Source organism: Fusarium proliferatum, assembly GCF_900067095.1.
Source record: "Fusarium proliferatum ET1 genome assembly, contig: FPRO_scaffold002, whole genome shotgun sequence".
In the NCBI taxonomy this organism is placed as follows: domain Eukaryota; kingdom Fungi; phylum Ascomycota; class Sordariomycetes; order Hypocreales; family Nectriaceae; genus Fusarium; species Fusarium proliferatum.
In genome coordinates, this window is record NW_022194791.1 from 4,656,373 (window position 1) to 4,682,933 (window position 26,561).

The window sequence follows — 26,561 nt, forward strand, 5'->3', positions numbered from 1 at the left end:
ATAAGAAACAGGAGATATTATCTATGATTATTGAACAAAGCGCGCTGACGGCAAAAGGAAGTAATTCAGAAATGATACATCTAAAATTTGCAAAAGGAATAAATGCAGAACATATTTCGAGGGATGGGAATCACCCATGCACCTAAGGGAGTTACGCTTGGCCTATTTGATCGAAATCATGAAATATAGAACATACCCCCGAAGAGGTTCGTGACCAAGCGACCGCGGGATGCTACCACTATACCAACTGGGATTTCTTTGGTGAAATAAGCTGACATTATCACAGATTATATAGGACTAGCACTAAGCGCACTAATATTTATGCAATCCCAAGAGGCCTAACTGTTTTGACATCCTTATGGAAAGACTGAAGTTGGCTGACCGAGCTTATGCAACGAATGTTAATATGGCACTGAGATAGAGAAGCCTAACACCTCGACAGCTCATTAATTGCAATTGTTCAGATTGCTCTTTCACGTTTTTGCTTTGTCAAAGCCGTGACTGGATTTTCACAATCTCGCCATCTAAAATCTAGATATTTTCAGCCACCTCCAACACCATCGCTGGCATGATTCACGACCACTTCACTCCAACTCCCTTTTTATACCAACCTCTACACAGGAACTTTCCAACTCGAGAAGGAGCTTCACTCCTTGCAAAGGGTACGCCACTTCCTTCTGAATTTCATAAGCCTTATCTGATATCTCGATGCAAGTCTTCCGTATCGGTCCTAGAATTCCAAACTCATGTCAGCCAAATACTCGAAAACAACCTCGGTAACAAGCAGATGAACTTACGCAGCACGTTACATCCTCAAGAACCCATCGTTTCTCCCATGCGGAAAGCTTCTTCAAGCTGAGCCAGACGGAACGCCTCATCTGAGGTACAATGATACTCGACAAGTCGACGCAGACTTTCTGGAACACCACCAGTCTTGGCCAGACTCCGATACCAGCGCCTCTCAATACAGGGAAACATCTGCGGATCTTGTTGAAGCGCGTGCTGCAGACTCTGGAGTAACAATGCCATCCCTGCCCTCTAATCAGCGATGGCTTCGTTCTGGAGTTCAAATGCAGTGGCGAAAGCGCTGCGCTCAATTTCCATGGATTCTCTCTCCTGCTGCACAAGGCCGTGCGCCTCCTGTTCCATCGCCTTCATCTTCTCGTCATGAAAATCAGCGAAGAGGGCGACTCCCCGACGGACCTTGTTCACGACCTCTCGACGCTCCAGCTCTGGAAGTCCCTTTCGCAAGGGCTGCAGATCAGCGACGTAAAAACGAAGGATATCAGCGCCCATACCGCACCAGGCCATATCCTTCCGTCGGTTGGGGACTTCAACAGTGTACTCCCATTCGGAGATATATTCGTCGATGAACTCTGAAAGTTTGTTAAACCACAGTGGGTCGTGACTCAGGCACCAAGTGTGAACGGTGTGCTTCATCTCGGAAGGGAGTACACGAAGGATGGGCTCGGTCAGCCACTTCGATACCGCTGGCTTTAGGAGCTTGTCGACAAACTTTGACTTGCCCATCTTGGCGATATTCTCGCTGGCTTGCTCGAGGGCTTCTTCTCGGGTGACTGTCTTCTGGACCAGAGTGGGGGCTGAGTCAAAGCTGTCCACTGAGGAGATGGACTCTGTGTCCTGCTGATCGAGAGAGGACTCGGACATCTTCCTTTGGAGCGCTCTTTACAGGCTGTGAGGTTGATTGTCGTAGAGACTTTTTGTCTTGTTATCAGCAACTTTGTTGGGATGAGTCCTTAGAGACGGAGGCAAACAAATCGCAAGACAGCGTTGAGTTTCCTCTTCGGTACTAGCACTTCGCTGTCAACACCCCCAAAGATTTCAGTCGATGTGTATTACTGAGCTGCCAACAGAGACTCACCAACAAGCTCAACGTGGTGATTATAAGCTCTCAGCCCAGGGCGATGATCAACAGACACTATGCTTCGTCTCAGAGCCTGCACTGTACGAAATCGAGATGTAGTGATAACACGAATTGATAAAGAGTACATTAGGCAAAGAAGCAAACAGAAATGTCAAATGTAATGAAAGTTGGGTTTTCGTGCAACAAGACGTAAGCCAAAAGCAAAGTCTAAGAATTCAGAGTGCGTCGAGATGAGTGAGTGGCCCTCGGAGGACAGTCTCTCCAGGAGATCAACCCTGCCATTAGATCTATCAAGGTCACTGGCCCTGTGTCGTTTGCTCCGGAGCAGATCCACTGCCTATCGTTACACGGGCGACATTGAGCGATATCGGGCTGCTTCTGCCTGTTGGCATGGATCGATGCGTATTCAGTTACATGGAAATCATCTTTATCACATTGAGAAAAGATCTACTCATTGAAAATTTGCATAACTTTCTGCTTATCCCGCTTGTGAGCGAACTGATATTGATAAGCAAGGTTTGATTTTTAGGAAGACCCTACCGCTCTCACGTTTCACTAGCCACCACTTTCATTCTGTCTCAGACCAACTAAAGAAGACGCAAAACTAACTTAACACCTTGCACACAAGACTGGAGCCCTGAGAATGCTCCGAACAACAAACGACGGAGTGGAAATCACCAGCATCTTGGAATCTTTCTGGCGCGGCATCATTCATCCAATCACAGGCCGGTTCCGTGGTCTAGTTGGTTATGGCATCTCGTTAACACCGAGAAGGTCCCCGGTTCGATCCCGGGCGGAACCACTCTTTTGCTCTGTACTCGACCGAGAAGCAGTTCTTTTTTGCCTTCTCTTTGATAATGATGTTTTGAAATATCCGAAGCTGTAAAGGGGCTTCAACGTCTCGTCAAAACATGACGTTCTGACATGCGGATAGTTGATATTGTGTTACGTGGGCCTCAAGGAGTCAAGGAGTAAGAAACTTTCTGAATCTTTACGGGCTTGGTTTTAAGGTATTTTTGACTCAGTTCACGAAAGTCTGTTCATTATTTAGATTGAGGTCTTAAGTTATCTTGCTTACAGTTGGCAAGTTGAAGCTTGAACGTTAGTCTTGAAGATGGAGGTCAGGACCACGACAACAACCCAGTAACAGAACAGAATAATGAAGTAGAGACTTGAACGGTCTTCCCATTTTAAGAATTCGCATTCGAAAGTCAAGGTCTGATGCCACGATGGATCCCACGTAACGAATGAGCCGCTGGGCTCAGCATGATCAGAAGATACTCACATAAAACAGGAAAGATAAAAGGTAGGAAGCTATTGAACTTTGAAGTGATCATTATATTTATCGTCTATAAAATGCTAAAATATTCATAAACCATGGTATCCCCCCTCTTTCATTAAACCCTCATTAAAATCCCATCTCTTTAATTCATTTTAAATCATCAAAACATTTCACTTGATCTGCTGGATGCTCTTCCAGCTTCCGCTGTGGTCTCCGTACAAGTACTCGCGAACACTCGCTGTTGTAGGAGCGTCACCGCCGGCATAATCAACAATGGAGATGCTCTTGTAGTAAGCGTTGAAAGGACCCTGTGAGTAGTCGGCAAGACCACCAGCCCAGGCGATGGTACCAGGGGCAGCATCGGGAGAACCAGCAGTCCATGTTCCGAGCTTGATCTGCATGGGGGTCTGGGGGTAGCCGTTGGGACCGGTGGCGTCGGTGTAAGGAAGGGTCCGGACGACTTGGTCGTCAATCAACCAGTTGATGGCGGCGGGAGTCCACTCGATGGAGTAGAGATGGAACTGGCCTGTAGGGTTGGCGACGGGATGGAATTCACCGCGGTCATATGTTGAAACATCTCCCTTGCTGAAATAATTTGACTGAACTTGAGCGTTATCACCTCCGAGCCACTCCCAATCAATCTGAAGTTGTCAGTTGATGCTTTATACAAGTTGGTGGTGAACTTACCTCGTCAAGGTTATCGGACTGAAGAACAGCACTAGTGCAGATACCTACACCAGTAGAGGCTTGCACCTCGACATCCACGCGTCCAAAGAAGATGTACTTGCCCGTCGCAATTGTAGGAGCCTGGTTGGGTCCGGAAATTGTGAAGACAGCACCATTTTCGTTGTGCTCAAGCGCAGTACCGGCATCCTCAGCAAAAGCGTCACATGCACCCTTTGTAAAGTCACAGTGGACAGTGTCTCTTCCAAAAGCAGGGTCGGCAGGACATGCTATGTTGTGTAAGTCAAGTGTCCCGAGTTGTTGGATTAAAGTGGTGAGACTTACTGGCTGTCATGGGGTTACACTTTGTGAATGTTTGGGCTGAGACAAGAGGTGCCGCGAGGGCGAGGGCAGCGATGGCTTTGGAGAACATTCTTGCTAGTGTAGTGTAACGAGGTACAACAGATAGATGGCTTGTCAGTAATGCACAATTATCCAAAATATTGGTAGAATGAGGATGGGATGAGATGTTTTTAATGTTCTCACGCACGTTGATATAGTACTCGGATTTCGAGTCAATTGGCAGTTGGTGAAGGCTGGTTTAATACTTTGCTTCCTGGTGACAAGAGGGCTCCCCAACCTCCTCCCCCTGTCAAAAAGCCTCGGTTTATATCGATCAGACGATGGCTCGTATCGCAGTGCTAGCGTCGACTAAGCAACCAGGGTTGGCCTGCTCGCAAGCCACCAACGGCAGGGGTCTCCACATCCCTTGCATCAGATCACCAATAGCACGGACAAAACCCTGCCAAGAGTGAGTGAGTGAGTCGCTGTAGTGAAAAATAACGGCCAGAGCGTGAACTGCTATGAGACAAGAGGCTTTTCCAGATCCGTTCGGTGGTGCAGTAGTTAGTTGGGTGGCTTGCAAGTCTTACCAACCACTGATACGAACTCCCGCCCGGCCATTTTTCCCCCCCAGCAAGGGTCTAGATCGTGGTGGGCTGCTTCGCTAGCTCGACATCGTGGGTGAGCGGGCTGTGTGCGATATGCGTCCAGGGACTTTGAACTAAAGCATGCGGATTGTCAGCGGAGGAGTAAATTCCTTGTTGCTGACGTCAGGTCAATCAATCATCAGAAGTCAATTGACTCACTGTAACAGTAATTCAATTGTCTCTCTTCTGCTCGTGGTATTTTCGTATGATACTCTCTCGAAAGGTCGGCTAGACTACAACCGTATTTGTCTGGGCTAAACGGCCAACCTCCCCAAATACGAGACGCTATCACGACAACGAGCGGCTAAAGAAAATGGGAGGCTGCAAAAGCGCTGTATCCGTAAAAGAAGGTTACGATAGGGATGACGGACTACCTATGGCCCGTTCTTCTTTTTTTGTCCCGCCGCTCTAACCGACTTTTCCTTATTCTCCATTCTTCTCTGCATGTCGACCCTAGACCGACCGAGGCCTAAGCTGAGGAACATGAACATGTCAAAGCTCCGCGTCCCCCACTGATCGTTATCAGCTCTCCACTGATGAACGACAATCTGCAGTTCTATTGTTTCGGAGACTTGAAGATCTCGCGGATCTTTATTTCAGCTCGTAGTCAACCAACTGATTTGATGCCATTGAATAGACAATCATTCATAGATCGAGCAATTGACAACGAGAGTATTGTCTCCGCCAAGAGAGAGAGAGTCTCAGTAAGCTTCCATCGTGGGCTCAGCTGATCCGTCATGAGGTGCTGTACCCCGCTTGAACCATGCATCATCATGGAGAACAGGGTCCTTGATGCATGCATCACCACTCGGACCCGGCATCATCGACAGAGCATGTCTGACCGTATATCGACTTTTCTCGTTTCCCCGCTTTCCACATGCTGATTCAAGCAGATCTCGTGCTTTAATCAGCATAGACCTTCCTGATGAAGACATCACGACGTATGCATGCAACCCCAATTGTTCACTCGCGCATCAATCATAATCATCCGAGCGTGAGTTGATGCGATGGGACGTTGGACATCACAAGTTCCACCGAGACAAGGCTGTAGTGAGGGGAAATGCACCATGATTCTCAGCCTCATGGTCTAGTGATCAATAGCTCGGGGTCATCCTGGCATCCGGATACCCGTGCTGCCGTCCTTGAAGCTGTAACCCCGCTTGTTCCCGTTCAATAGACGACCAGCAGACAGTAGTAGCTCGACGGCCAATTCCGCATTCTTTCGCGAGGGCAATTGAAGTGAAGCTATCTCAACATCGTAAAGTAGAAGCATTTTAACGCAAGGCACAACCGTATTTTAGCAGTAGTACACGTCTAAAAATACCAATTAAGTCCGCGCTTTCACAAACGCGGTACAACGTTGCAAAAGGTGAGCGCCACGATCGGTGGCTGGTTGCCTCAACAATAGGCTGGATCCGGAGGGACCGAACGTTAAATCTGACCGCTTGCGTGCCAATCCAACACGAGGCAGATTTGAATACGATCGCTAGACGAGACGATGGACACTCACTCAATCTTTGAATAAGCCAATGTGGCTAGAAATTTGATTGTCACTTGGCGACTCTTAATAGCGCCAAATGGTTCATTCAATTTAGCTCGGCGGCATTCCTCTACTTCGTATAGCTAAACGGAGCTTCATTCCAGCTACCGCACTAAAGAAATAGAACGATCTGCTCCACGAAAAGAATTCTTCTAGCTTCAAGAATCATTCCCGCCGACATCCAATCTCATGACGGCTGCATGACCTCGAGTCGTTCCAGAAGCATTAGGATCATTGAACCAGTAGTCATGGACGACCTCAAAACCCGACTTCTCGTAGCATTTCATAGCCGCGACAGAGTTGAAGTTGACCAGAAGAACCAGCATAACCTTCTTGCCCTCATTTTGTCTGACTGAAAGGTCCTTGGCGTGTTCGATCAGCTTATTCGCCAAGCCCTTGCGCCTCTGAGATGGAGGAACGTAAATCGCATTCAGGACGTAAGCAGACTCGATCTCATCCGCGATCGGACCAAAGTAAGTGCTTCCGGGTTCGAATTTCTGCAGATCTTCCCATGTTTTGGCTGCTGTCTTGGCTTCAAGCGGGCCATACAGAACAAGCGATGCGAGCCATGGTTGGTTGAGAATCAGCGAGAGGTCGTCAACTGAACTGGCCTTTGGGTTGGAGGTGATGACGATACTGGACGAGAGTGGATTGCTTAGACGGGCTTCCCATTTATCCTGTGTGAATTCTGCTTCGCGTGCATAGTTTGAGCTGAATGACTCGGGGGATAGCTGCAGAGAGAGTAGGCGGAATTCTTTGTACTGGTCCACGAGCTTTCCCCATTGACTAGGGTCGGACAAAGATTTTGGTAAAGTTAGAGCTTTCAGAGACATCTTGAAGCTGCTTTGAATCTTGGTTGAATATTTCTGGGCCTTGGTGGCCTAAGTATGTTGGCTGAAGTCGATAGCCGCTGCTTATGACTCATTGGTATCACGCAATCGTGGATACAATCAGGCAGCCATCGTAAATCTCAAGAAAAACCACATGAAACCCATATCACACTTCGAAATCAAGTATCCCAAAGTTTGCTCAACAAGGTGCTAGTTGGCCAAGCATGATCTCGCTCAAGCAACGTCACCAACTCCATAATCGCGGCCTGTTCTCCAGGGTCTTGGAAGTACTCGCCGCACATGGATAGTCCAACAGCAGCAGTCACCATTCCCTCTTGACACCACTTCTGCGACATCGCCAAACCGCAAACACGTCTTGTTGCTTCTCGCATAAGCTCTTCCAGTGCTTTATGGGCGGCTCTGCCGCCAATGCCGAGTTGGATCTTGGTGTCGTGCGCTGCAAGGACTATGCGTGCTAGTTCGATGTGTTGGAGGGCTAGCATTTGGCATGGGCTGGTTATCCAGTATTCTGGGAAGTATCGGCCTTCTGATGGGTTGCGTTCTCGGTAGTATAGTGGTGCGAAATGAGGGGGTCGTTTCTCATCCCAGTTTCTTTGGAAGTCTTTGATAGCCTCCCATTGTTGGGACCGAGTTCGATTATCGATTGGCTGTTCATCGTTGTCGTCTGGGTAGCAGAGTTTGAGCACGTGGGCACACCAGATGAGGACCCGGTTAGTCCAGTCGTAGTCATCAGCAGCCAAGGTATCATCAAAGATGCCATAGTTTTCGACAGGCAGGATCGGTAGTCTAAAGGGACGACGGTGCATGAGAACGGACCATATTTCTTGACGAAGTGCAATGAGGCAGGCTGAGAATCTGAGGGAAGAGAGAGAAGTTGCATAGACATCTGAGCCACGGGGAGGTTGGAGAATTAGGTGCAGAAGCCCATCTGCGTCGTTCTGGGATGCTTGGAATACGGCGCGAACTGCGATCGAGAACGTCTCGTTATCGGTACCGGTGAAGTGTGCTGGAATACTGTCAGGTTTGATCAACCGAAGAAAAGATGCCTCCTACTATCAACTTGCTCATGGTACCTCAATATGGTAATGGCAGCCAGAGCATCATCACTGCAGGAGTTGATCGGATCTGCTGAAACCCCCATCAGATGTGAGATGCACTTGTTGTGGTAGTGAATAGCGGATTCCATATTCAGATCCGGGAGCTCGACGCCTGCATACTCGATGATACAATCTGGGTCTCTGAGGGATGAGACGCGAGTGAGGAATCGTGCAGAGGCGGTACATATAGCGTTAAGAAGAAGAGGACTGTGTACGGCTCGAAGAGGAAGTACTGAGACGTAATGATGGTCTCTATCAGTTGTGTCAAACTACCCCAATGGTCAGCTTATCTTGTGAGAGATGATTCGAAGTGGTCCTACAGCTCTTGCGAGTTTCTCAACGAAACACCGAAGCAGGCAAGCTTCTTCCAAGCTCAGCGGCTGAGACGAATTTGCACTCAACAGCGAAGTGGGATTATGAAGTTCCAGGTCCATCATTGAAGGAAGTGTTTCTGCTTGATATAGCTGGGAGATGTATTCCCCAAAGGGTGACTGTTCATCAGTCCCACTTGGATGCTTCCCTGTATCGTTTCCAGGAGAAGAGTGCTGCCACTGGGCGGAAAAGACAGGAAGCGAGGCCTCTCCATAGTGATTGGTAGCAAGATGCGATTGTCCACTTGGTGATGAAGTAAGTGACAGTTGAGAAAGATCTTGAGATGCACCGAAGCCTCCATCTTCATAGCTTCGGGATGTCGCAAAAGCATCTGGGGGCTCGTCTGGAAGTTCTTCAGTCACAGACGCCTCGTGCTTACCGGATATCTGAGGATTTCCTTTTGATAACGTCTGCAAAACAGAGGCAGCAAAATCTAAACTTTCGGATTGAGATCCATTTTCGGAAGACGGAGATTCAGCGGCGGTGGGATGGGAGTGGCGAGACGCAGAGTTTGTTTCGTCGACAAAGGAAATCGCGTTTGATTTTTCTGTCAATCTCAGTTAGAACAAAGACAATCAAATATGTTTGATGAAACAGACTGTGATTTGATGTATCTATCCATGTTTGGTTCGGATCAAACTTGAACGTGTTTTCAGTCGTGATGAGCTTTTTGATGCGGAACTTCTTAGCTCGAGCGCAACTGATTGAAAGCTTTTTACAATTGGCGCAGGGATTCTCATTATCGCCTGTACCCGTCAGTCTGATTTGTTCGACCCTTAACACATTCGGCATACATTTCAGATGCTTTTCTGTCAGTGGTGGTTAGCTTGATCGAGGTATCCTTGCCAGCTTTGACGAACCTCGACATTGATCACAGGGCTTGGTCCGAGTCCGAGGCGTCGAACTCATGATCGCTCAGAATTTGGAGATACACTTTTAAGAGGTATGAGACGGATTAGGAAGGATTTCGCCGGGTTTGCGGGGCGAGGAGCGTGGAGTTGGCATAAGAATGAAATCTCGGGGAGTAGACCGAGTTGAGGGCAAGGACGTGAAATTGGCGGACGATGACTTTAGTTCACTGCTTCCCCGCATTTTAGCGTGTCCGATGACCTAACGGGGCTGAGTTAGTGGATTGATCCACTGGAGCTCTCAGCAAGCAAGAATCACAGTTCTGGCAAGAGTTTGTTGCGTAATTATGGTCTCTTAAGCGTAAGTAGAGGCAAATCAGTGACTCAATTGCTACAATTATCAAGTCTCAGCTTTGATATACAGCTTTTATAAGCTCAAAGTTAGAAGAGATCATGCTTAAGGATGTTATACAGATTAGCCAGAATGGCCAATTCAGAATCGGATTACAATAAGACACAAAGAGCCATGGTTACATGCTTTCAAGCTTCGAGAGAACGTTGACTATTGGACTAATGCAGCCAAATATATATGATAAGTCCTCAAATACTCTGCTTCACCTCAGAATGCTCAGCACCATGAACATGACTAGCCCAAACTTGATGCCGAATGCGTTCGTAGACAGCCTCTTCATCCGCAACAGCATGATCTCCAAAGAGCTCAGAAATCTGCTCCAGAGACTTGTTGGCTGTTTCGGGGACAAGGAAGAAAGAAAAGACGGAAGCAAGAGAGCAGAAGATTCCAAAGAAGAGATAAGTACCCCAACCGATCTTAATAATCATCTCGGGAACAACCACACCAATGATAAAGTTGGCGAGCCAGACCATGGCGGTAGCGGCTCCAACACCCTTTGCTCGGCGGGAACTGGGGAATACTTCGGCAGGGAGAGTCCAAGCCAGAGGTCCATATGAGCAAGCGTAGCAGAGGACGTAGATGTCTGAAGTTGTTAGCATGGAGTCTGATACTTGACGTGAGAGAACTTACAGATCAGGGTAACTCCAAACCAGCCCATTCCTGGGTTAGCTTCCCATTTACCGTCAAACTTGCCGACGACGCCGGACATGATGAGATGAGGAACGGCCATGGCGGCACCACCAAAGATGGCAAGCTTGCGGCGACCCATCTTGTCGAGGTAGAGGAAGGTAGGAATACCAGCGGCCTATGATTCTAAAATCAGTATGCCTCAGGGACATGTGCTAGAGACATCAACTCACCAGCTGACAGATATTCACCATTCCAGACAGAATCAGCGCCATGTTGTCATCCTGCCCGAGCGCCTTGAAGAAAGTGGGAGCATAATAAACTGATGTCGTTAGAACACTCCAACCAAAGATAACTGTGGTCTTTCCTTACCGAAAGCGTTGATTCCAGAAAATTGTTGGAAGAAAGGGATTCCAAGTGCAACTGCAGTGCGCTTGAGACACCTGGGTCGGAATAGGTCACCCCATTGCTTCAGCTCCAGAATGATACCGTTATCATTGGGGTGTTCATGAGAAAGAATTTCCTGTTGAAATCGGACTTCAGTGAGAATTCCTTTCCATTCGGCCTGTACGCGATCGTCGGTTGCGGGGACGCGGCGGAGTTGGGCGAGGGCATGAAGAGAGTCGTTGTCGCGTTGGCGCATGACGAGCCATCTGGGAGAGTATGGGAAGAAGTGGATTCCGAGACCGACTAAGAGAGCAGGAGGCTAAAATGTGAGGTCAGTATCCGTAGTTGAATCGGTGGAAGCTGGACAAACCATCTGGAGAAGGAATGGCAGTCGGAATGACCATTCACTGGCCATATCCTTTGTGCCATATGTAATCCAATAAGAAATAATGGCTCCAATGACAATACTGACTCCACTGTTAGACGCAATCCAGGAATGAAGTTTGAAGATTGGCTTACGAGAGAGCTTCAAGAACCAGGAGTGAGCCTCGCAGGTTCGGGGGGGAGATCTCAGAGATGTAAAGAGGTGCACCCATTGCCAGAGTCCCAACGCCAATTCCACCAATAGCTCTTCCAGCAACAAGTGTACCATAGTTGTGAGCAGCAGTTTGAATGATAGCGCCGAAGGTGAAGAAGACAGTAGCTACAGTCATAGCCCACTTTCGAGAGATGCGGTCTGCGAGGTATGGGAGAAAAAGACAGCCAACAAAGGCACCAAGTTCGAGCATGCCGGTCATGAAACCAACATTGAAGCCATATCGAGGATGGCCAGGGGCTGTTTCAGGGAATTGGTCGTGGAATTGCCTCATTGTGAGGATGATACTAATAACGCCCTGATCTGGTAACTGTTAGCTTAGAGATAAATTTGGCAACCGTAGACTTACCATAACCGAAGGAGAAACCTCCAAGTGAAGCCAGGGTGGCAGCTCCCAGAACATACGGAGATCTAACGATGCCACTCAAGCCATTACTGTCATATTCAATGGCAGCCTCGGCTTGGGGCACTGGTTCAGTCTCCTCGACATGACTAGGCGAGTTGCTGAGAGATTCTTTGGACATGGCGAATGGGAAGTCTTAGAAGAACAAAATTACATAAGAAAGTCATGGAGCTTATGACTTCTGATGTCCTCAAAGTTGAAGGGATCATGAGTTTTTATACTTGGCGACAGATAACCCATGAAGTTGACCTCATCTTAGCATCAACCCCACAGAATTTAGTCTGGGGAAGCCCCTAGCTCCGGGGAAACGCTTTGGGGTTGGCCCACTCATGGCATTGGTGGCTTTCTTGGAGAAAAGGCCTTTGCGCTAGTTAGGTTTTTGGGGTAAGTTTTCGGCGAAACATTTCCTTTTTGGAACGACCCACGGCGAATCTCCCAGACTAAATTCTCTCGTCTTGGACTAACGTTAGATACCCAATTGGAAAGCTGCGAATTGATATTGGTTCGCAAAATATTATCCTTCGCGGAGCTGTTTCGGTATACTTCTTCCTTACTTCGGCACGAGACGTCTCAACGAACGGTGAATGATACCGTCCTGGATCAATCGCCATATCCTGTACAAGTCCCCATCATCGAACGCTGCATTTGAGAAATGGACATATGACCGGCGATCAGACCTGTTCAAAACCTTAATCTTGGACAGAATATACGTTGATGCATTCCTTTCATCATCTCCTCCCGTATAATCTGGAAATTCATCGCTTAGTGGCTTTTCTGCGAGTCTCTTGGCAAATCCCTTGGAATTATTGAAGACGACAACAATAAATGAATTTCTCAACCAATGGAAATTAACGGTTGATTCATACTGGAGTAAGGCCTCGCCGCTTGAACTGCTCAAATCGAAAACAAATATCACGGCTGCTGCTGTCTCGAGTTGAGGAACTACTTTTGGTTTCATTGCGTTGCCAAGATCTGTCAGTCGCATGGTGAGTTGGCCCATGTTGAACGCAGCCTCCACGCAGCCAGGCAGTGGTGTTGGACAGTTTATAGCATCCGAGTCTGTGGGGACATATTCATCTTGCATGACCCTTTCTATATGGTTTAAAAAACTAGGGGAAAGAGTCAGTACTGCAGGGTCAGGCCGAAATTTCAAAAGAACATACTAGGCAACATCCTCTGGAAGCACCAAGGTTTCGTCCATCATTAAGGCCTTTGTCGCCGCATGCTCCATTATTGTGCGGAACAATTGGACAACCCATGGTTCAAAACCATTGTCGAGATCCAAGTCTTCTTTGCCGCATATCAACACATCTGCCAAGAACGTCCGTATGGCATCTTCTCTGGTGGCCTCACTGACCAGGAGCTTCTTTGCAAGAAACTGAACACTTTCTAAAACTGTGCCAAGAATTATAGGTCGGAACGGTCGTAGTTGCTCAGTTGTGTAACATTGTGGTTGGCCATCTGATAGTCGCATCTCTTCGAATACTCGCTTCCTCGACTTTGAACCAAGCATGACTACTTTGATCTCTCGTTTAGCTGATTTCAAATCGTCTTTCAAGTTCTGATCAATACGTTGGGATTCCTTGGTTTGAAGTTCCAAGCTACTCGTGGTTCTGCTTCGTCTCAGGGGTTGCATCTCTATGCCCATGGCGGTACGTGTCAAAGAATTCAGTTGTTCACCAATGCTTGCTGGTGACCGAATCGGTTCTTCTGAAGTAGCAGCTTCTGCGTGTACAAGAGTAGTTTTCTGCTCTTCGGTAGATATACTCAAGAAGGTAGTATCGTTATTTGAGATTTGTTGATGGTCTTGTTGAGTGGTATCTTCCGAGCGATGACTGCTGCTCCGCCGCGTTGTAGCAAGCCTCCGAATCCATTTGTCGTAAACTTTGCTGATGAAAAGCTCCCGATCGAACGCAAACTGAACCGACCATCGTGAAGAACTGACGGACGTAGCGGTAACTATGGAGTCTGAGTCTCGATGGACAATGAGAGACGCAGTGTCTCGGTCCATGACCTCCAGAGCCTGAATGATTTTAGGCTGTTGCAAGATTCTCGTTTGCTCTTCCAAGGCATTTCTGCGGTAATGTTAGAGCTTTCAAGAACGTTCGAAGATGGGCAAACTCACGAGTTGCAAGCACTTAACAGAAGTGTTAGTGTATGTGTCTGTTGGTCAACCATCCGTTGAATTTGCTCCATATCTTTGGTCTTGAACAGAAATGAAAGCTTGGAACCAAGCTCTAGACCTCCAGCTACTGTTTTCTGAAACTGCGACACTTCGCCATCAATCTTGCCAATGAGAAGCCGACAGCACGTTACGCAGCTGTCTACTTGCATCACCAATTGATGTGATTGTGCGTCGGATCTGGACTCTGTCCATTTTTGAATTTCAAAAAGTGCAAACTTGAGGAGGTTGAGCTGGTTCTCGAACGCGAACACGGCGAGGTCGGCGATTTTCCAGGCTTGTCGCATGTCGCATACCGTTGTGATTGTTTTGGTGAGTACATCGATAATATTCGCGATGGCTCCCGCTGTTCCGATGATTGACAAGGGATCCGCCATGTTGACGTTGCGATTGGGGTTTTGAGCAAAGTTGTCGCGAATGTTGATAAGTGAAAAAACAATGAGTGGGAGGTGAGGTACGCGTTTGTCGGAGCCGCCCCTGAAATGATCTGACGTGAGTGGTTCGCAAATCTGCCTCGCGAGGCTGTGCAGAATTGGAATTTCACGGAGTCAGTCAATCGACAAGGCTGAAAACCTTCATCCTGATGTAATTGGAAATACCAGAACGGAGTGAATTTCTTATTATTTATTAGTACTTAGATATGTTTTAATTTATTCTTTAGTATTGTTAGACAAAAACGCAGCTCAAAGGGACAGTTCTTCTAGATATATACAGTTATGTAAAGGGTCTTGACATAAAGCAGCTCGCCAAGCATGCTGTTTACCTCTTTGAAATGCCTTTACTTGGAGTAAAGTACATATAGTACATTCTAGTATTGCAGTACTCACGTTTCGTTGTTAAGAGAGAATATGCGGAGTTTCCGATAGAGAATAAATCCCAGAGAGACTGGCTTAATGTTATATATTAACAGTTCGTCGAAGGGTATGATCGCGAACATGCCTGTATCACATAGTTCCCCAATGTGACTGGGTGATAAGAATGAAGCAAGGTGGGAAAGATCTCTCTCTGCCATTGACTGACGAGGAAAGGAGCCTTTGAGACATCCGCTTAGTGCTGCAGGAAGACTTGGGTCGGAGAGGATGAATAGCAAAGATTGATCTCGTGACCGGCTTCCAAGCCGACCTTTGTTACACCGTCAGTGGGAACATTCGAGAGGCTAAGGCAAGGTTGCGTTTTGCCTTGAAAGCTGCGGTCCCCGGTGCGACAACGCTCTTGATTGGCTCGAGCGTTTATGAAGCATCACCAGGCATTACTAGGCCATCGCCCATCCCGTCAGGATCGATCTGCCTAGGCATCCGAGACGCAATTTAAACTTCAATTGACTTTACTAGACCTTATTAAGGTTAAACTTATTACAATGATGCGATATTGGTGACATGGAAAAGTTGGTTGGTATCAAGCCATGTCATCATTTTTCACACTCAACGATTGTAGTTGGGCAAAATTGTACTGAGGAGCTTGGCTTTAAACCTTTAAGGACACATGTTGGGCAATTACTATGTTAATTATGTGGTACTTCTTTCATTGTCTCTTCCCCAGCCATTCTGTTAGCCTTAGATTCCACCAAAACTGGGAATGAGGAGCGACCGGGAAGATGCACCAGGCCTACGTAGCTCAAGTCAACACTGCATTCATGTCCCCTTCAGGAAGGTAGAAGCAAGATAGAGTCATTGAGTTTACCGGGTTCAATGAAGCCACTCTAGGCAGCAGAATAGAGCAAGTCGCCCACTCGACGATCCCTCCAGGAAGAGGACTTTAATTGTCTTTGGCGTATATTATCGCACCACAATACCCCGGCTCATGGAACAACTCTGGGGAAGCTGATCAATGCCGCATTCCGTTCGAACAGTATGCTGGGCTATCCATGCGGCATGTATCCAAAACACTGAGCCCAAGCTTAAATCAAGGCAGAAGACAGAATCCTTTGAATCCCACGGGGCAACGATGTGTCAAGGAAGAAGGTTTACTACAATGATCATGCCGATCTATACTCACTTTGTCGGCTTCAACGTGCTCCGTATAAACAGTATGGTCTTATGTCATGCTAGGAGACCTGACAAAAGGTATATAAGTCATGGGAATGCCTCGATGAGGAGACAACTTTTTATCATCAGTATCAGCTCTACTTCTCCTCGATATCAAGATGCGATCTCTTACCTCTATTCTCTTATTCCTCTCCACAGCTCTTGCGGCTGATGTCCAGGTGACCTGGCGCCTTGAGAAAGATACTAAGGCATCTTCTGTGAGCGCTACGGGCTCTGATGGCAAGGTCATTGCAGAGGCCTGTGGCAGTATCATCCATGCTAAGTATCCTATTGACTTCTCAGATGTCGATGATACTGGCAGCGGTAACTTCACTGTCGGTGATACCAGCTATCTGGTCCACTCCCTGCCTGAGTGGTCTGGTGGGCCTGCATGCTCTCGCATCTTCAACCCTCAATATACTCTTGTGCAGTGCTCAAATGTCACCTGGGACTCTACCGATGTGGTCAAAGACAAGGCAGATGCCTGCTTTAGTGACAGTACCACTGATGGCGAACTTCAGTCCCTACAGAGGAGGAGCCTGAGCCATGAGATGCATTCTCCAGGCGCGGAGCTTGAAAAGAGACAGACGTTTTGCTCCGGCTGGTTCACTAGAACAGTCCTTGTTGGGGATGGTGACTACTCCCCGATATCGCTGATATGACAGTCTCTAACTCGGCCAAACAGGCGATCCTCACCAGAATTATTTCCACAAGCAGCTATCGGTATGTAAACATCCCTTTTCCTTATCCCAGCAGCGTATTATGTAAGATTTATATTGACAGACCGCAGGAAAATATCAACTGCGCCAATGCGGCATCCTGCTCCGTCGGTCAAACTGATTCAGTATCCTACACTATTGGGTGGACTGCCAGTGCCGGTGGTCCATCTGCTAACTGGATCTCCGGGGGCTTCAGCGTCAGTGAAAGCTGGACGACTGGAAATAGCTACACCTGCAACGGTGGGAAGGGAGAGACCATCTGCATTTGGTACAATATTGCTCATACAGCTTGTAAGTCGCTTCAGGCCAAGAACATGGGGCAACACTGACAAATGTTAGACACCGTCCAAGAGTACACCAAGAACACATGCACTGAAGGCCACGGAGGGACCCCTTATGTTATGTACTCACCTAACGAGAACAACAAGGGCGGTGGTTATTACTGCGTTATCGGTACTTGTCGATCTAAGGGTGAGGGTTACTGGGACTACAATGGCCGTGCTGGTGGTCCTTGAAGCAACATATAACTTCATCGCCATCTACCTGCACCTAAAGGATATGTGGAACTAGCGGCAGTGGCTTTCTACGGAAGGCATCCGTTCTTTTGAGTGTTCTGGACTGTTTATGTATTACTTTCTTTGCCAGAGGGATTATCTCTCGTTTTACGCTTAGCTGTTTATAGATAAAGTTATGGCGAGCTTGTTTAATCGTGCTATGTCAATGGGAACTTGAAAATGCTTAATGTTGGAAGATCAAAGATTTCGAAGCCCGTTTATTACGTTGGGGCTCTTTTAGCTTGGACTTTCGGTTCATTTGTTCCTTCTTTGCGTGTAGGAAGCTGCATTTCCATGCTCGAATTCATATTGGTACATTTCGAAAGGCTGGCCTATTCTTCAAACTACTGTCGACATGATACTCAAACCACCATATGCCATAGACTCGAAAAAGAATGATAGGATTGTCTTAATCTCAAGCAAGGACTGAGGTCAGTCTGACAGGTGTAGAAGTCTTATCCACCATGCGCTCATTTCCTCCAGGTGTTCTGTTGCCATTCGGTTTTACTGCACGAAACTTGCTGCTACTCAAGAATGTGTTAGCTGCTGGTCAAAAGAAATCCTAATACCGTTTATGCATTTAGAAAAGTGATTACCAGCCTCCAACGAATGGGTCAGTCCCTGGCCATGCCTTAACAACATCGCCTGACTTAGGCTCTCCAAATACATCATCAACACCACTTAACTTAAAAGCGCTACATCCCTTGGCTAAATTATTTGGATTGGGATTTCCCCAATCGTCTGTATCCTCCTGCGTAGCGGGAGTGGCCATGGGGGTATCTCCCTCTCCGTGGAATTCTTCATCAGGATCAATCGAGGGATCCCCCTGCACATGGACCACACGGCTCTTCTCTTTGAACCAGTTGATGAGAGAGTTAAACATATCAGACCTGATTTGGGTCTTTGCTCCACCTTCAGCAGTCGCCTGTATGGACTGGGACGTGCTGGGCACCTGGGTAGTGTCGGCCGCCTGCGATGTTTCAATATCCCCGAAGATGACCAAGAATAGTTTATGGCGGCGTGTAGCAAATTTGAGTCTCTGAGGTTGGGCAGTGAAGCATGAACCTGTGCTTCTGTCCACCGCAAGGCACAGGACTACCGTGTCGTTTTCTCGACCCTGATACAAATCGATGGCCGCAGCCTCCACATCTTTGAGCAGAGTGTTGGAGGCCAATCAGCACGAATATGCCACAGTTAAGTTCTCTTTGCTGATTTAAGCTCTCAACCACGAGTCTCAACTGGAAATAACACATCTGAATATGCCACAGGTTGGAACGGTAGGGCGTGATGGTGACGATGCGATCGGCGGGGAACTGAATCGCCTGACAAAGTCTTCAAGCCACACTATCATGCATGCGATTGCACGTGGATTGCGTTTTGACTTTGTGATTTCATCAATGCGGCAAGGGCATTCCTTGCAGTTCACAAAGACAGGAGACATTACATTGTGTCCGGGGGTAGCCCCGGTCCGTCGTGGTCGATTAGAAATTCACGGATACCGCTGGCGAAGGGATAGTTCTCTAACGCAGCCGACGGACCATATGAGAACCGAGTTTCCAAATGGCTATAAGTGAGACGAAGCGACAAATCGAACATTCCCTGTGCCATTCGGTGCTGCTTGTAAAGGTGGAAGGCCGGGATCTTCAGGTGGAGGAGCTAAGGCTCAAACTTGAAATCTGGCTCTCGGGCCCGAGTTGTAATTTGTAGAGGATACTTTCGATGTAGTACCTTTAAGATAGCCAAGAAAGCTTGGCGTCCTGTCCGAAGCGGTTGACCGCGGTACCGTCCGGATACATTTCTCCCATGGTTAGAAGTGTTGGCGGGGGTTGCCTCTCGTCTCCGACAGCGAAGATGGGCCGCATAGAGTTTCCATACACCATGAGTCCGTCCTTCTGATGTATGGCCGCAGCCTCGTCGAACAAGGCCGCCTGGGCCTGCGAGGCATTGAAGCTTTTGTAGGGTTGGGTACCTGCCATAGCCGGTGTCACTGTCACAAAGTTTGCGCTTCGGACAACCTCACCTATCAAGCGACCGATATCATTGCGCAGTGCAAGCTTCTTTTCTTTCCTTGGGTTTTCTGACTCTCTTCACACTCAGTGAAAGTAATGGTCTTGCGGGCGATTTGGACGAGAGCGGTGAACTCCTCAACAGTCTTCTTCGTCATAATTTCGACCTCGTAATTTTCCGAGTCGGAACTGTCTGAACTGCCCTCATCTGGAGGGCATGAGGGACCAGGGTCCGCGAGGCCTTGAAGCTTTGTATGTAGCTTGCACAAGTCTTCACTCTCTGTGGCATCATTCAGCTGTTCAACGCTCCCAAGTTCAGGACCAAGGTCACGAGCTGTCCATCAACATGAGGGCCAGGAGTATATTGCCTATATGTGTTGTTTAGTGTTCTTTTGAGGTTGAAGCCTCTTTTGACCTCTCAACGTCATCATGTCCACCAATAAAGTGGATGCTGGAATCTCCAAGGCGAAGGATATAGCTCATTGTACTCTTTAACAGCATGACCACGGAGCAGGGGCATGAGCTTCCCGGTCTCCTTGTGAAGTGCAAAGCCACGCATGGACATAGGCGGTGCTATGGCCCCTGTTGCGATAACTACCCCGCGAGTCCTTGAGCAGTGTGGAAGCTGTTCCTCGGTATTGTCGCATGCGATGTTCGAAGGAGCGGCAATGATGCACTGGGAATGGCTTTCACCAAGCCCAAGGATGGAAGCAATCACCGCAGTGAAATGACACTAAGTTCTCTGTGCTGAATTAAGCCCACAGCCATAAGTCTCAACTGCAAATAACAGATCTGCGGCATGAGGCTTTCCAGAACCGGCCGGGGCTGAGATGACCGCCATGCTGAAGAGCATCTTGGAGAAATGCTATTGGAAGCGGTCTTCATCATTTGCGTTTAAAAAGCTGATGTCGTGTAGAACATCTGATGTCTGATCAAGATGTACATATGGGAACTCTGAGGAGATTTGTCGTTCGCGAGTCTCGGGCTTAAGAGGAGTACCGGAAGGTCCTCTTCTGAGCTGGCCAGATATTGCGTTATCAGGACCGAGTTATGAGCTAGATCTGGGTTTGCAGTTGAGAACCTGTAGCAGAAGCTTTCAGTCGCAAGGGGTCTCATGGTGGTGCAATTGGAGGTCCTGGCGTTGGAGAATGGTTCGGTTCCAGCATTTCCCTATTTAGCTTTGACTTTATAGTCAAAATAATCTCGTTTGAGTTGCTTCGAGGCCGAGGGGTCTTCTGTGCTGGAGATGTTTATCACGTCTTCACCACTGAAGGTTTTAGAGGATGGCTCCACAGATGCAGGGCAGTAGGTGCTGTATGGCTACCAGGCTTCTCGAATGAATGTGTCAAGACATCGGCGATGGTGTTCAACTATGCGCCGAGGATTAGGCAATGAATATAAAACCATGAAAAGAAGCAGACTCACCCAGCCCTTCTCGGAGATCAGACCAATAACCACCTTCTTTGTCTTCTAGCCATAACTCGGGCGGCAGTTCTGGTCAAACCACCTGGATCCAACCGATGGTCAAATACACCTTGGACATGCATCATCTCGAACGCTCACCTAAGCTGAGTGATAAACTCACTTTGTTGAACCTTCGGACGAGAAGCCAAATATCTTCGTTCTTTATGCCATCGATGGCATAGTCCTCGGGCCGTATCTGATCATCGTCCCAGCCAACGTCTTGAACTTCTGCTGGGTTGGCGATCACATCCTTATTTACTTTCTTCCCCTCGTCGTGACGCAAAGGCTCATGTTGAACACTGGTGTGGAGAGTTGTGCTACCATCAGCACCGTGCTCAAGGTTGGCGGCGATGTGCCGCGTTTGATGTGCATCCTTATCCATAATGCATGAGTTCTTACTTAATAGACAAATAAAAATTTCCGCAGTGAATACGAAAATTGGAAATAAGCTCATACAGTTAGTCTTGACCCGGGGGAGACAAAATCCTTAGCGCATGATGTCAGGGATGGCAATTCCGCCGCGTCGCGCATCACGGCGTCATATTGATCCAAGCAACCACTACGGGTGCACCATACGGAGGAAAAGGAGCGCAATTGAGGAGCTTTTCCTCCGTGAGGTTTCAAATTTGGCTACCGAAGGCCGTGGCGTGGCGTACATTTGTTTTTGGTTTGGTTGAGTGCATGATTACTCGCTTCTGTGACGTCGATCGCGTCCGTGTTTTCATGATGCTGGAGGCTTAGGGTAGGGGAATGTGCAGAACAAAATCACATTAATTCCAACATGGTAAATAGAAGTGGTGTATATACTCCGTAGCAATATAATTAATAAAATTAAATGACTGAGTTTTGAACGTTCAATATTGGTCGGGGTAAAATGTTGTATGTCTGGGTCAAGGTGACTCATGTTATTGTCTTTTGAATATCAGTTGGATTGAGAAAGTGTGGGAGAAGCCTAAACTGGCCAACGAAGTCACAATAATGTTGGTCCCAACCAAAGCATCGCGACTCGACAAAGACACGTTTTCATTGGGATCACCCAACTCATACATAAATACGTACTTGGTACTGTGTGTTCCCATCAAAAGTTTGCCCAAAAGTCCCTTCTATAATGTCTTTTGCAACATTGCAAGTGAATGGTCACAGGGACGCGTCTTCAATAACGAACGGAAGCAATCCTAGTATCTTGCTATTAACGAGCAACGACTATACTAGCTACCATCTATCAAGCCTTTGCTTCCAAAATCTCGTTCTTCTCTAATGCCTTCTTTCCAATTTCTACCATTTCCGCATTAGACAACGTATCCTTACCAAACCCAGTGATTGACTGTTCAATTAATCCGGCGACCAACTCCGTCCTCCCAATGTTGGGGATGTTGATGACAGCATGCGAGAACCAACGGAGTCCCTGTTTCAAGAAACCCATATCCGGATCGTTGACCATTCCTGACTTGGTGACGAGGACCTGCATTCTCCCGTCCGACAGGTGCGCGCGCTCGATGATCTGTTTCTCTACCTGGCCCTGGACGCGCTGTTAGCAATGATATGGTAACGATGGGCTTGAAGACGTACACGAAGAAGACAGTAGTCTCCAAGAATCCATGGCTTCTTTGCGGGGTCTCGTTCGGCGTTGCAACCGCTCACGTAAATGAATCGCAGGGGATCCGGATTGCCCTCGCGCGGAAGCTTCGCAAATGTGTCGGCGGCGTAGAGCGCATACTCGTAGCAGATCATACGAACTTGATCCCAATCGTACTGCTTCAATTTGCCGGGTGTTACTCCAATAAGCCTGCACGGTCAGTTGGGTCATTGAGAAGCCGGTAAGACGTACCATATGCAAGCATCTGCTCCGGAGATCTCATCCTTGACATATTGCGGGTAGTTTTTGAAGTCTGAACAGGTAACAGACGTGAGCTTGGACTCGATCTCTGGTGTTTGTAGGTCTTCGGAAAGATCGTGGTCGTGGCGCGATAATGTGACAACTGAGGTGATCTGAGGGTGCAGGAGCGCCTGGCGGACGACTTCCTTTCCAATAAATCCGGTTGAGCCTGCGATAACGACCTTCATTTCGACGATAATGGGATGCTCGAGGCGCAGTTCTTGATTCTTCTGATTTGGAAACTTCAACGATTTAAATGTTGGATTCACGAGTTATCGAGTCGACAAATCCTCATCTGACGACCTGGAAAGGTCCCATGCACCGCCAATACTTATAAGACTCGTTATCGCTTACGTCGTCATCTCCGAGAAGCCTCAATTCTCCGAAAGCTACAAGATCTGCACTAGCATCGATCCCATCAACAAACAAGCTCATGAGGCTTGTTTTATTCAATTTAACATACCAGAACCGGGAGACTGCAAGGCCCGATTCCCGGATTTACGGCGCCGGATCGGGCATCGAGTGTGAGATCCATTGCAGCAGGCATTCCACCCGCCAAGCTCCATTCTTGAACAGGCAATTTATCGGCAGGGTCCAGAGAGTTGGGGCCAGGCAAGCTTGTATTAAGTTTACACATCTATCATGGCTTTCTGGATGCAAACGTGATCATTCCTGACTGTCAAAGCAGTGCGCCTCAACCACAGACAGTCATCACCCCCGCCTGGTTGATGTGGAAGCCGAGTATGCCTTGTTCAATGCAAATCCATGCAGGATGCGATACCGAAGCTGCAGCGCTGTAATTCCGCTTCCCCACCTCAGCGCCTGGTCACAGTGACCGAGACACTGAGGATGGCAGCCTTCATGCAAGGCGTTCTGCCCGCCTGATTGAGATGATAGTTGCTAATTCGAAAACTTCTGTCGCTCAATAAACTTCAGCATGTAACGCTTCGTGAATAGATTCATCGCAAGATGCCTTCACTCCCCGCGTTTCTGTCTCGTTCGGTGCCAGCGTCCAGCGGCAGCAGCGGCGTAATCACTAATGCCCCTGTGATTCCCAGCACCCGCCTGGGTCCTGCAGCTGATCTGCTGGAAACCGAGCTGCTCAGAATGTACTGGGAGGGAGTTGAGCGAGAACTGCCCTACTTGCTGTTGACATTCGGGCGCTGGCAATCACGTCCAGACACATCCGATTTCCTCCCAGAGGAAGAAGATGACTTTATTTACGGTTACGACACCTTTGTCGACTCAGTTTCCGATATTTCTCGCCAATTTCATGAACGCAACAAGAGAAACCAACGATCCAAACGCCCAGAGAAGAAGGCCAAAAAAGACACAAAAGCGCCACCTTCATACGATGAAGTTCTACGAGACCGTGGCTGGGACATCTTCGCCGATATAAAGAGCAACAGCACCAAGGGCAGTATAAGAACCTCCCTTAGCGAGCGCAAACTACTGGACCCGGCTAGGCGAAGAGCCCGCATGCTTCTTCAATCAGCGCAATTCCTCGACATCGACAAAATTATCGAGCATCGCGAACCGGAAAAGGCACTATCGTTCTGGAAAAGACCCGCCTCTGCTCAAATACGGCTCTGGTCATATGACAATTTACACCAGCCGGTATTTGTCCCACATCTTTGCTCCGAATGCAAGGCGACAATTCGAGGGTGCACCTTCAAGGACACGAGCGACGAAAGCATTGTCATATGCGAAGGCTGTTACCGAGCGACACATTATGGCCAGACGCGCTTTGTCAAGAAATACAAAGAATGCTGTCTTCCGACAGCCTTGACGCCAGAGATCAGTCGCAAGTTGTGCTATTGCAGTACAGTCCGTCGACGCGATCAAGATGGACGCTCCAGGTCGCTATGGCCGGTTGACCCTACGCGCGATGAAGGCCATCACATCAAAGGCGGGCTTGGTCGTGTAGGATGCGGACTGTACACGGTCACAGACCTCTTTGCGGAGGCCAAGTATGCGTCTACAAGATCACAATTCGGCAAAAACGACAGTCTACTTCAGTTAAGAAAGAAGGATCCGGTAGGAGGCGAGCTGCCCAAACCTGTGGCCGCCACCAAGAAGCAACCAAGTCGATTGGGACATCTCAACGAGACCTCGCTACCAGAATACGGCTATTCTTATGGGTTCAGTACTGATGAGCCGGAGGACATTCCAATTTACTTGAGGTCGACTATTGAGAAGTACCCTTACGGGAACGTTCATATGGCTCTTCGCTTTGGCCCTCTGATCATTGAGAATGGCGTCGCAAAGTAAGTTGCTCAACTCATCATCATAACAGAAGCTGATAACTTAGTACCATGGGCGGTGTACTTGTCACCAGTCGAGATCCGCCTTCATTACAAGTCATCCGTGATCCCTCAGAAAGCATCGCCAAATCCCTTCTTCTCACAGGCGAGAGAGATCGTCTTCTCTACATACAGGACAGGCCGCGACACCCAAAGCGATACAAAGCCTTTATGAAACAAGTCGCCGGAGGTGCCTTTTGCGATTTCTTCGAGTTTGGTATTGAAGACGAGCTTATTGACGCCTTCATACATGAATCCAATTGTCTGACCGAGGATGGATTAACCTTTGCGGAGCAAGAAACTTTGCTCGAACAGAGCACCAAGCGCCTGCTTCTGCACGTCAAAGAGTACCTCGCATCAAGGGTGCAGGCGTACATCTCCAGCATCACAGCTCATCTTCTCGACCCAGAGGTCCAGCTCAAATGGCATTATCGTGACAACAATTGCCAGGCATTCTGTGACAAATTGATCGACCGCGACATATTCGGTCCCCTCTTTGCCTCCAAGACAGCGGTAGGCCAGCCGATGCCACTGTACTTGATGAGCTTTGTGTGTCGACCCGGCTCGAATGTTCCTACGCGGGCATTCTCAAAATACGACGTTCCAAATGGTCTGACAGAAGAGTATCTACTCAAGTTTCGCTATGGACGCCACGATGACTCTGACATTGTGGATACGCTGGCCGAATACTGGACAGACTGGGCTTGTCTTGAAGGACCAATTTACCCATACCAAGATGTCTTTCCATGGGATTGTACCGAAGCATATGATCGGTATCCTGGAAACTGTGGCGACTGTAATATTTCCAAACATGTACTTGCGTTTCCGTTTGACTCTTGGTCCATCGCGTCTCTGCATCTTGCCCGAGGCCGGCAACTGTATCCAGCTAATACACAGCCTTCCATGGGTAAATCACCAGAGAAGCGAGCAAACCCCGGCATAATGACGGACACCGAGTGGTTCAAAAACCGCATCACTGTGCTGCTCGGCCAAGACGTCCTCCTCACAACTGCGGTCGCTATGGCAAACTCAAGTCCATTCCGAGCATCAACCACATGGCTCACCAATCATGAGGATAAAACCATGGATAGACTAAAGCTTGGCGGTATTCATCGCGCACAACCTTTCAGTCACCACTTTGAGAAAGGCGCTTACCACCAGTACTTTGTCGCTGACTGGGCCTTCCTCGCTCAACCATTAAGAGTTGTAGAGTATGAGAAGTTCAGGGACTGGAGAGCAATTAAGCTCGATGTTGGTGCAAACACGTCGGATGATGGTGGCGGTGGAGGGTGCGGCGCAGGTCCTTTCGCTTGTGGTGCGGTAGCAGCGGGATGTGCAGTCGGATCTCCAGGAATGGCTGGGGATACTTGCGGAAGTGGATGTGTATCAAGTTGTGGTGGTGGTGATGGTGGTGATGGAGGATGTGGTGGTTGCGGAGGATGAAGCATAGGAATACACATCAATCATAGTTATACATTGAAT

The 26,561-nt window shown here is 48.2% G+C and overlaps 11 protein-coding genes and 1 non-coding gene across 12 annotated transcripts; 3 read left to right on the plus strand and 9 right to left on the minus strand.

The window, feature by feature from the left end:
• Positions 1-1,038: 1,038 nt before the first annotated feature.
• On the minus strand, positions 1,039-1,668 carry FPRO_02237 (uncharacterized protein; the record flags this gene model as incomplete). Its single annotated transcript, XM_031227682.1, has 1 exon — positions 1,039-1,668. One exon carries the CDS (start codon positions 1,666-1,668, stop codon positions 1,039-1,041), a length of 630 nt encoding a protein of 209 aa, XP_031078095.1.
• Positions 1,669-2,613: 945 nt separating this feature from the next.
• Positions 2,614-2,687, plus strand: tRNA. Its single transcript has one exon. It is a non-coding gene; the product is annotated as a tRNA-Val (tRNA).
• A 650-nt stretch (positions 2,688-3,337) lies between these two features.
• FPRO_02236 (putative rAsp f 9 allergen) lies at positions 3,338-4,263 on the minus strand (the record flags this gene model as incomplete). Its single annotated transcript, XM_031227684.1, has 3 exons — positions 3,338-3,808; positions 3,855-4,120; positions 4,176-4,263. 3 exons carry the CDS (start codon positions 4,261-4,263, stop codon positions 3,338-3,340), a joined length of 825 nt encoding a protein of 274 aa, XP_031078096.1.
• A 2,254-nt stretch (positions 4,264-6,517) lies between these two features.
• On the minus strand, positions 6,518-7,192 carry FPRO_02235 (uncharacterized protein; the record flags this gene model as incomplete). The annotated part of the gene is made up of 1 exon (XM_031227685.1): positions 6,518-7,192. The coding sequence occupies one exon, from the start codon at positions 7,190-7,192 to the stop codon at positions 6,518-6,520; it is 675 nt and encodes a 224-aa protein (XP_031078097.1).
• A 176-nt stretch (positions 7,193-7,368) lies between these two features.
• On the minus strand, positions 7,369-9,588 carry FPRO_02234 (uncharacterized protein; the record flags this gene model as incomplete). Its single annotated transcript, XM_031227686.1, has 6 exons — positions 7,369-8,216; positions 8,264-8,576; positions 8,628-9,226; positions 9,279-9,425; positions 9,474-9,488; positions 9,540-9,588. 6 exons carry the CDS (start codon positions 9,586-9,588, stop codon positions 7,369-7,371), a joined length of 1,971 nt encoding a protein of 656 aa, XP_031078098.1.
• Positions 9,589-10,127: 539 nt separating this feature from the next.
• Positions 10,128-12,072, minus strand: FPRO_02233 (uncharacterized protein; the record flags this gene model as incomplete). The annotated part of the gene is made up of 7 exons (XM_031227687.1): positions 10,128-10,522; positions 10,570-10,744; positions 10,800-10,888; positions 10,939-11,272; positions 11,324-11,420; positions 11,473-11,851; positions 11,898-12,072. The coding sequence occupies 7 exons, from the start codon at positions 12,070-12,072 to the stop codon at positions 10,128-10,130; spliced, it is 1,644 nt and encodes a 547-aa protein (XP_031078099.1).
• A 429-nt stretch (positions 12,073-12,501) lies between these two features.
• FPRO_02232 (GNA-3 g protein alpha subunit GNA-3) lies at positions 12,502-14,510 on the minus strand (the record flags this gene model as incomplete). Its single annotated transcript, XM_031227688.1, has 3 exons — positions 12,502-13,060; positions 13,115-14,026; positions 14,077-14,510. The coding sequence occupies 3 exons, from the start codon at positions 14,508-14,510 to the stop codon at positions 12,502-12,504; spliced, it is 1,905 nt and encodes a 634-aa protein (XP_031078100.1).
• Positions 14,511-16,276: 1,766 nt separating this feature from the next.
• On the plus strand, positions 16,277-17,391 carry FPRO_02231 (uncharacterized protein; the record flags this gene model as incomplete). Its single annotated transcript, XM_031227689.1, has 4 exons — positions 16,277-16,790; positions 16,843-16,880; positions 16,948-17,119; positions 17,216-17,391. The coding sequence occupies 4 exons, from the start codon at positions 16,277-16,279 to the stop codon at positions 17,389-17,391; spliced, it is 900 nt and encodes a 299-aa protein (XP_031078101.1).
• Positions 17,392-19,160: 1,769 nt separating this feature from the next.
• Positions 19,161-20,277, minus strand: FPRO_02230 (uncharacterized protein; the record flags this gene model as incomplete). Its single annotated transcript, XM_031227690.1, is given in 3 exon segments — positions 19,161-19,515; positions 19,524-19,770; positions 20,199-20,277. Coding segments are annotated over 3 exon segments (681 nt in total).
• A 412-nt stretch (positions 20,278-20,689) lies between these two features.
• Positions 20,690-21,282, minus strand: FPRO_02229 (uncharacterized protein; the record flags this gene model as incomplete). The annotated part of the gene is made up of 2 exons (XM_031227691.1): positions 20,690-20,806; positions 21,022-21,282. 2 exons carry the CDS (start codon positions 21,280-21,282, stop codon positions 20,690-20,692), a joined length of 378 nt encoding a protein of 125 aa, XP_031078103.1.
• An 840-nt stretch (positions 21,283-22,122) lies between these two features.
• Positions 22,123-22,964, minus strand: FPRO_02228 (uncharacterized protein; the record flags this gene model as incomplete). Its single annotated transcript, XM_031227692.1, has 3 exons — positions 22,123-22,419; positions 22,470-22,686; positions 22,729-22,964. The coding sequence occupies 3 exons, from the start codon at positions 22,962-22,964 to the stop codon at positions 22,123-22,125; spliced, it is 750 nt and encodes a 249-aa protein (XP_031078104.1).
• A 781-nt stretch (positions 22,965-23,745) lies between these two features.
• On the plus strand, positions 23,746-26,522 carry FPRO_02227 (uncharacterized protein; the record flags this gene model as incomplete). The annotated part of the gene is made up of 2 exons (XM_031227693.1): positions 23,746-25,043; positions 25,088-26,522. 2 exons carry the CDS (start codon positions 23,746-23,748, stop codon positions 26,520-26,522), a joined length of 2,733 nt encoding a protein of 910 aa, XP_031078105.1.
• Positions 26,523-26,561: the final 39 nt, after the last annotated feature.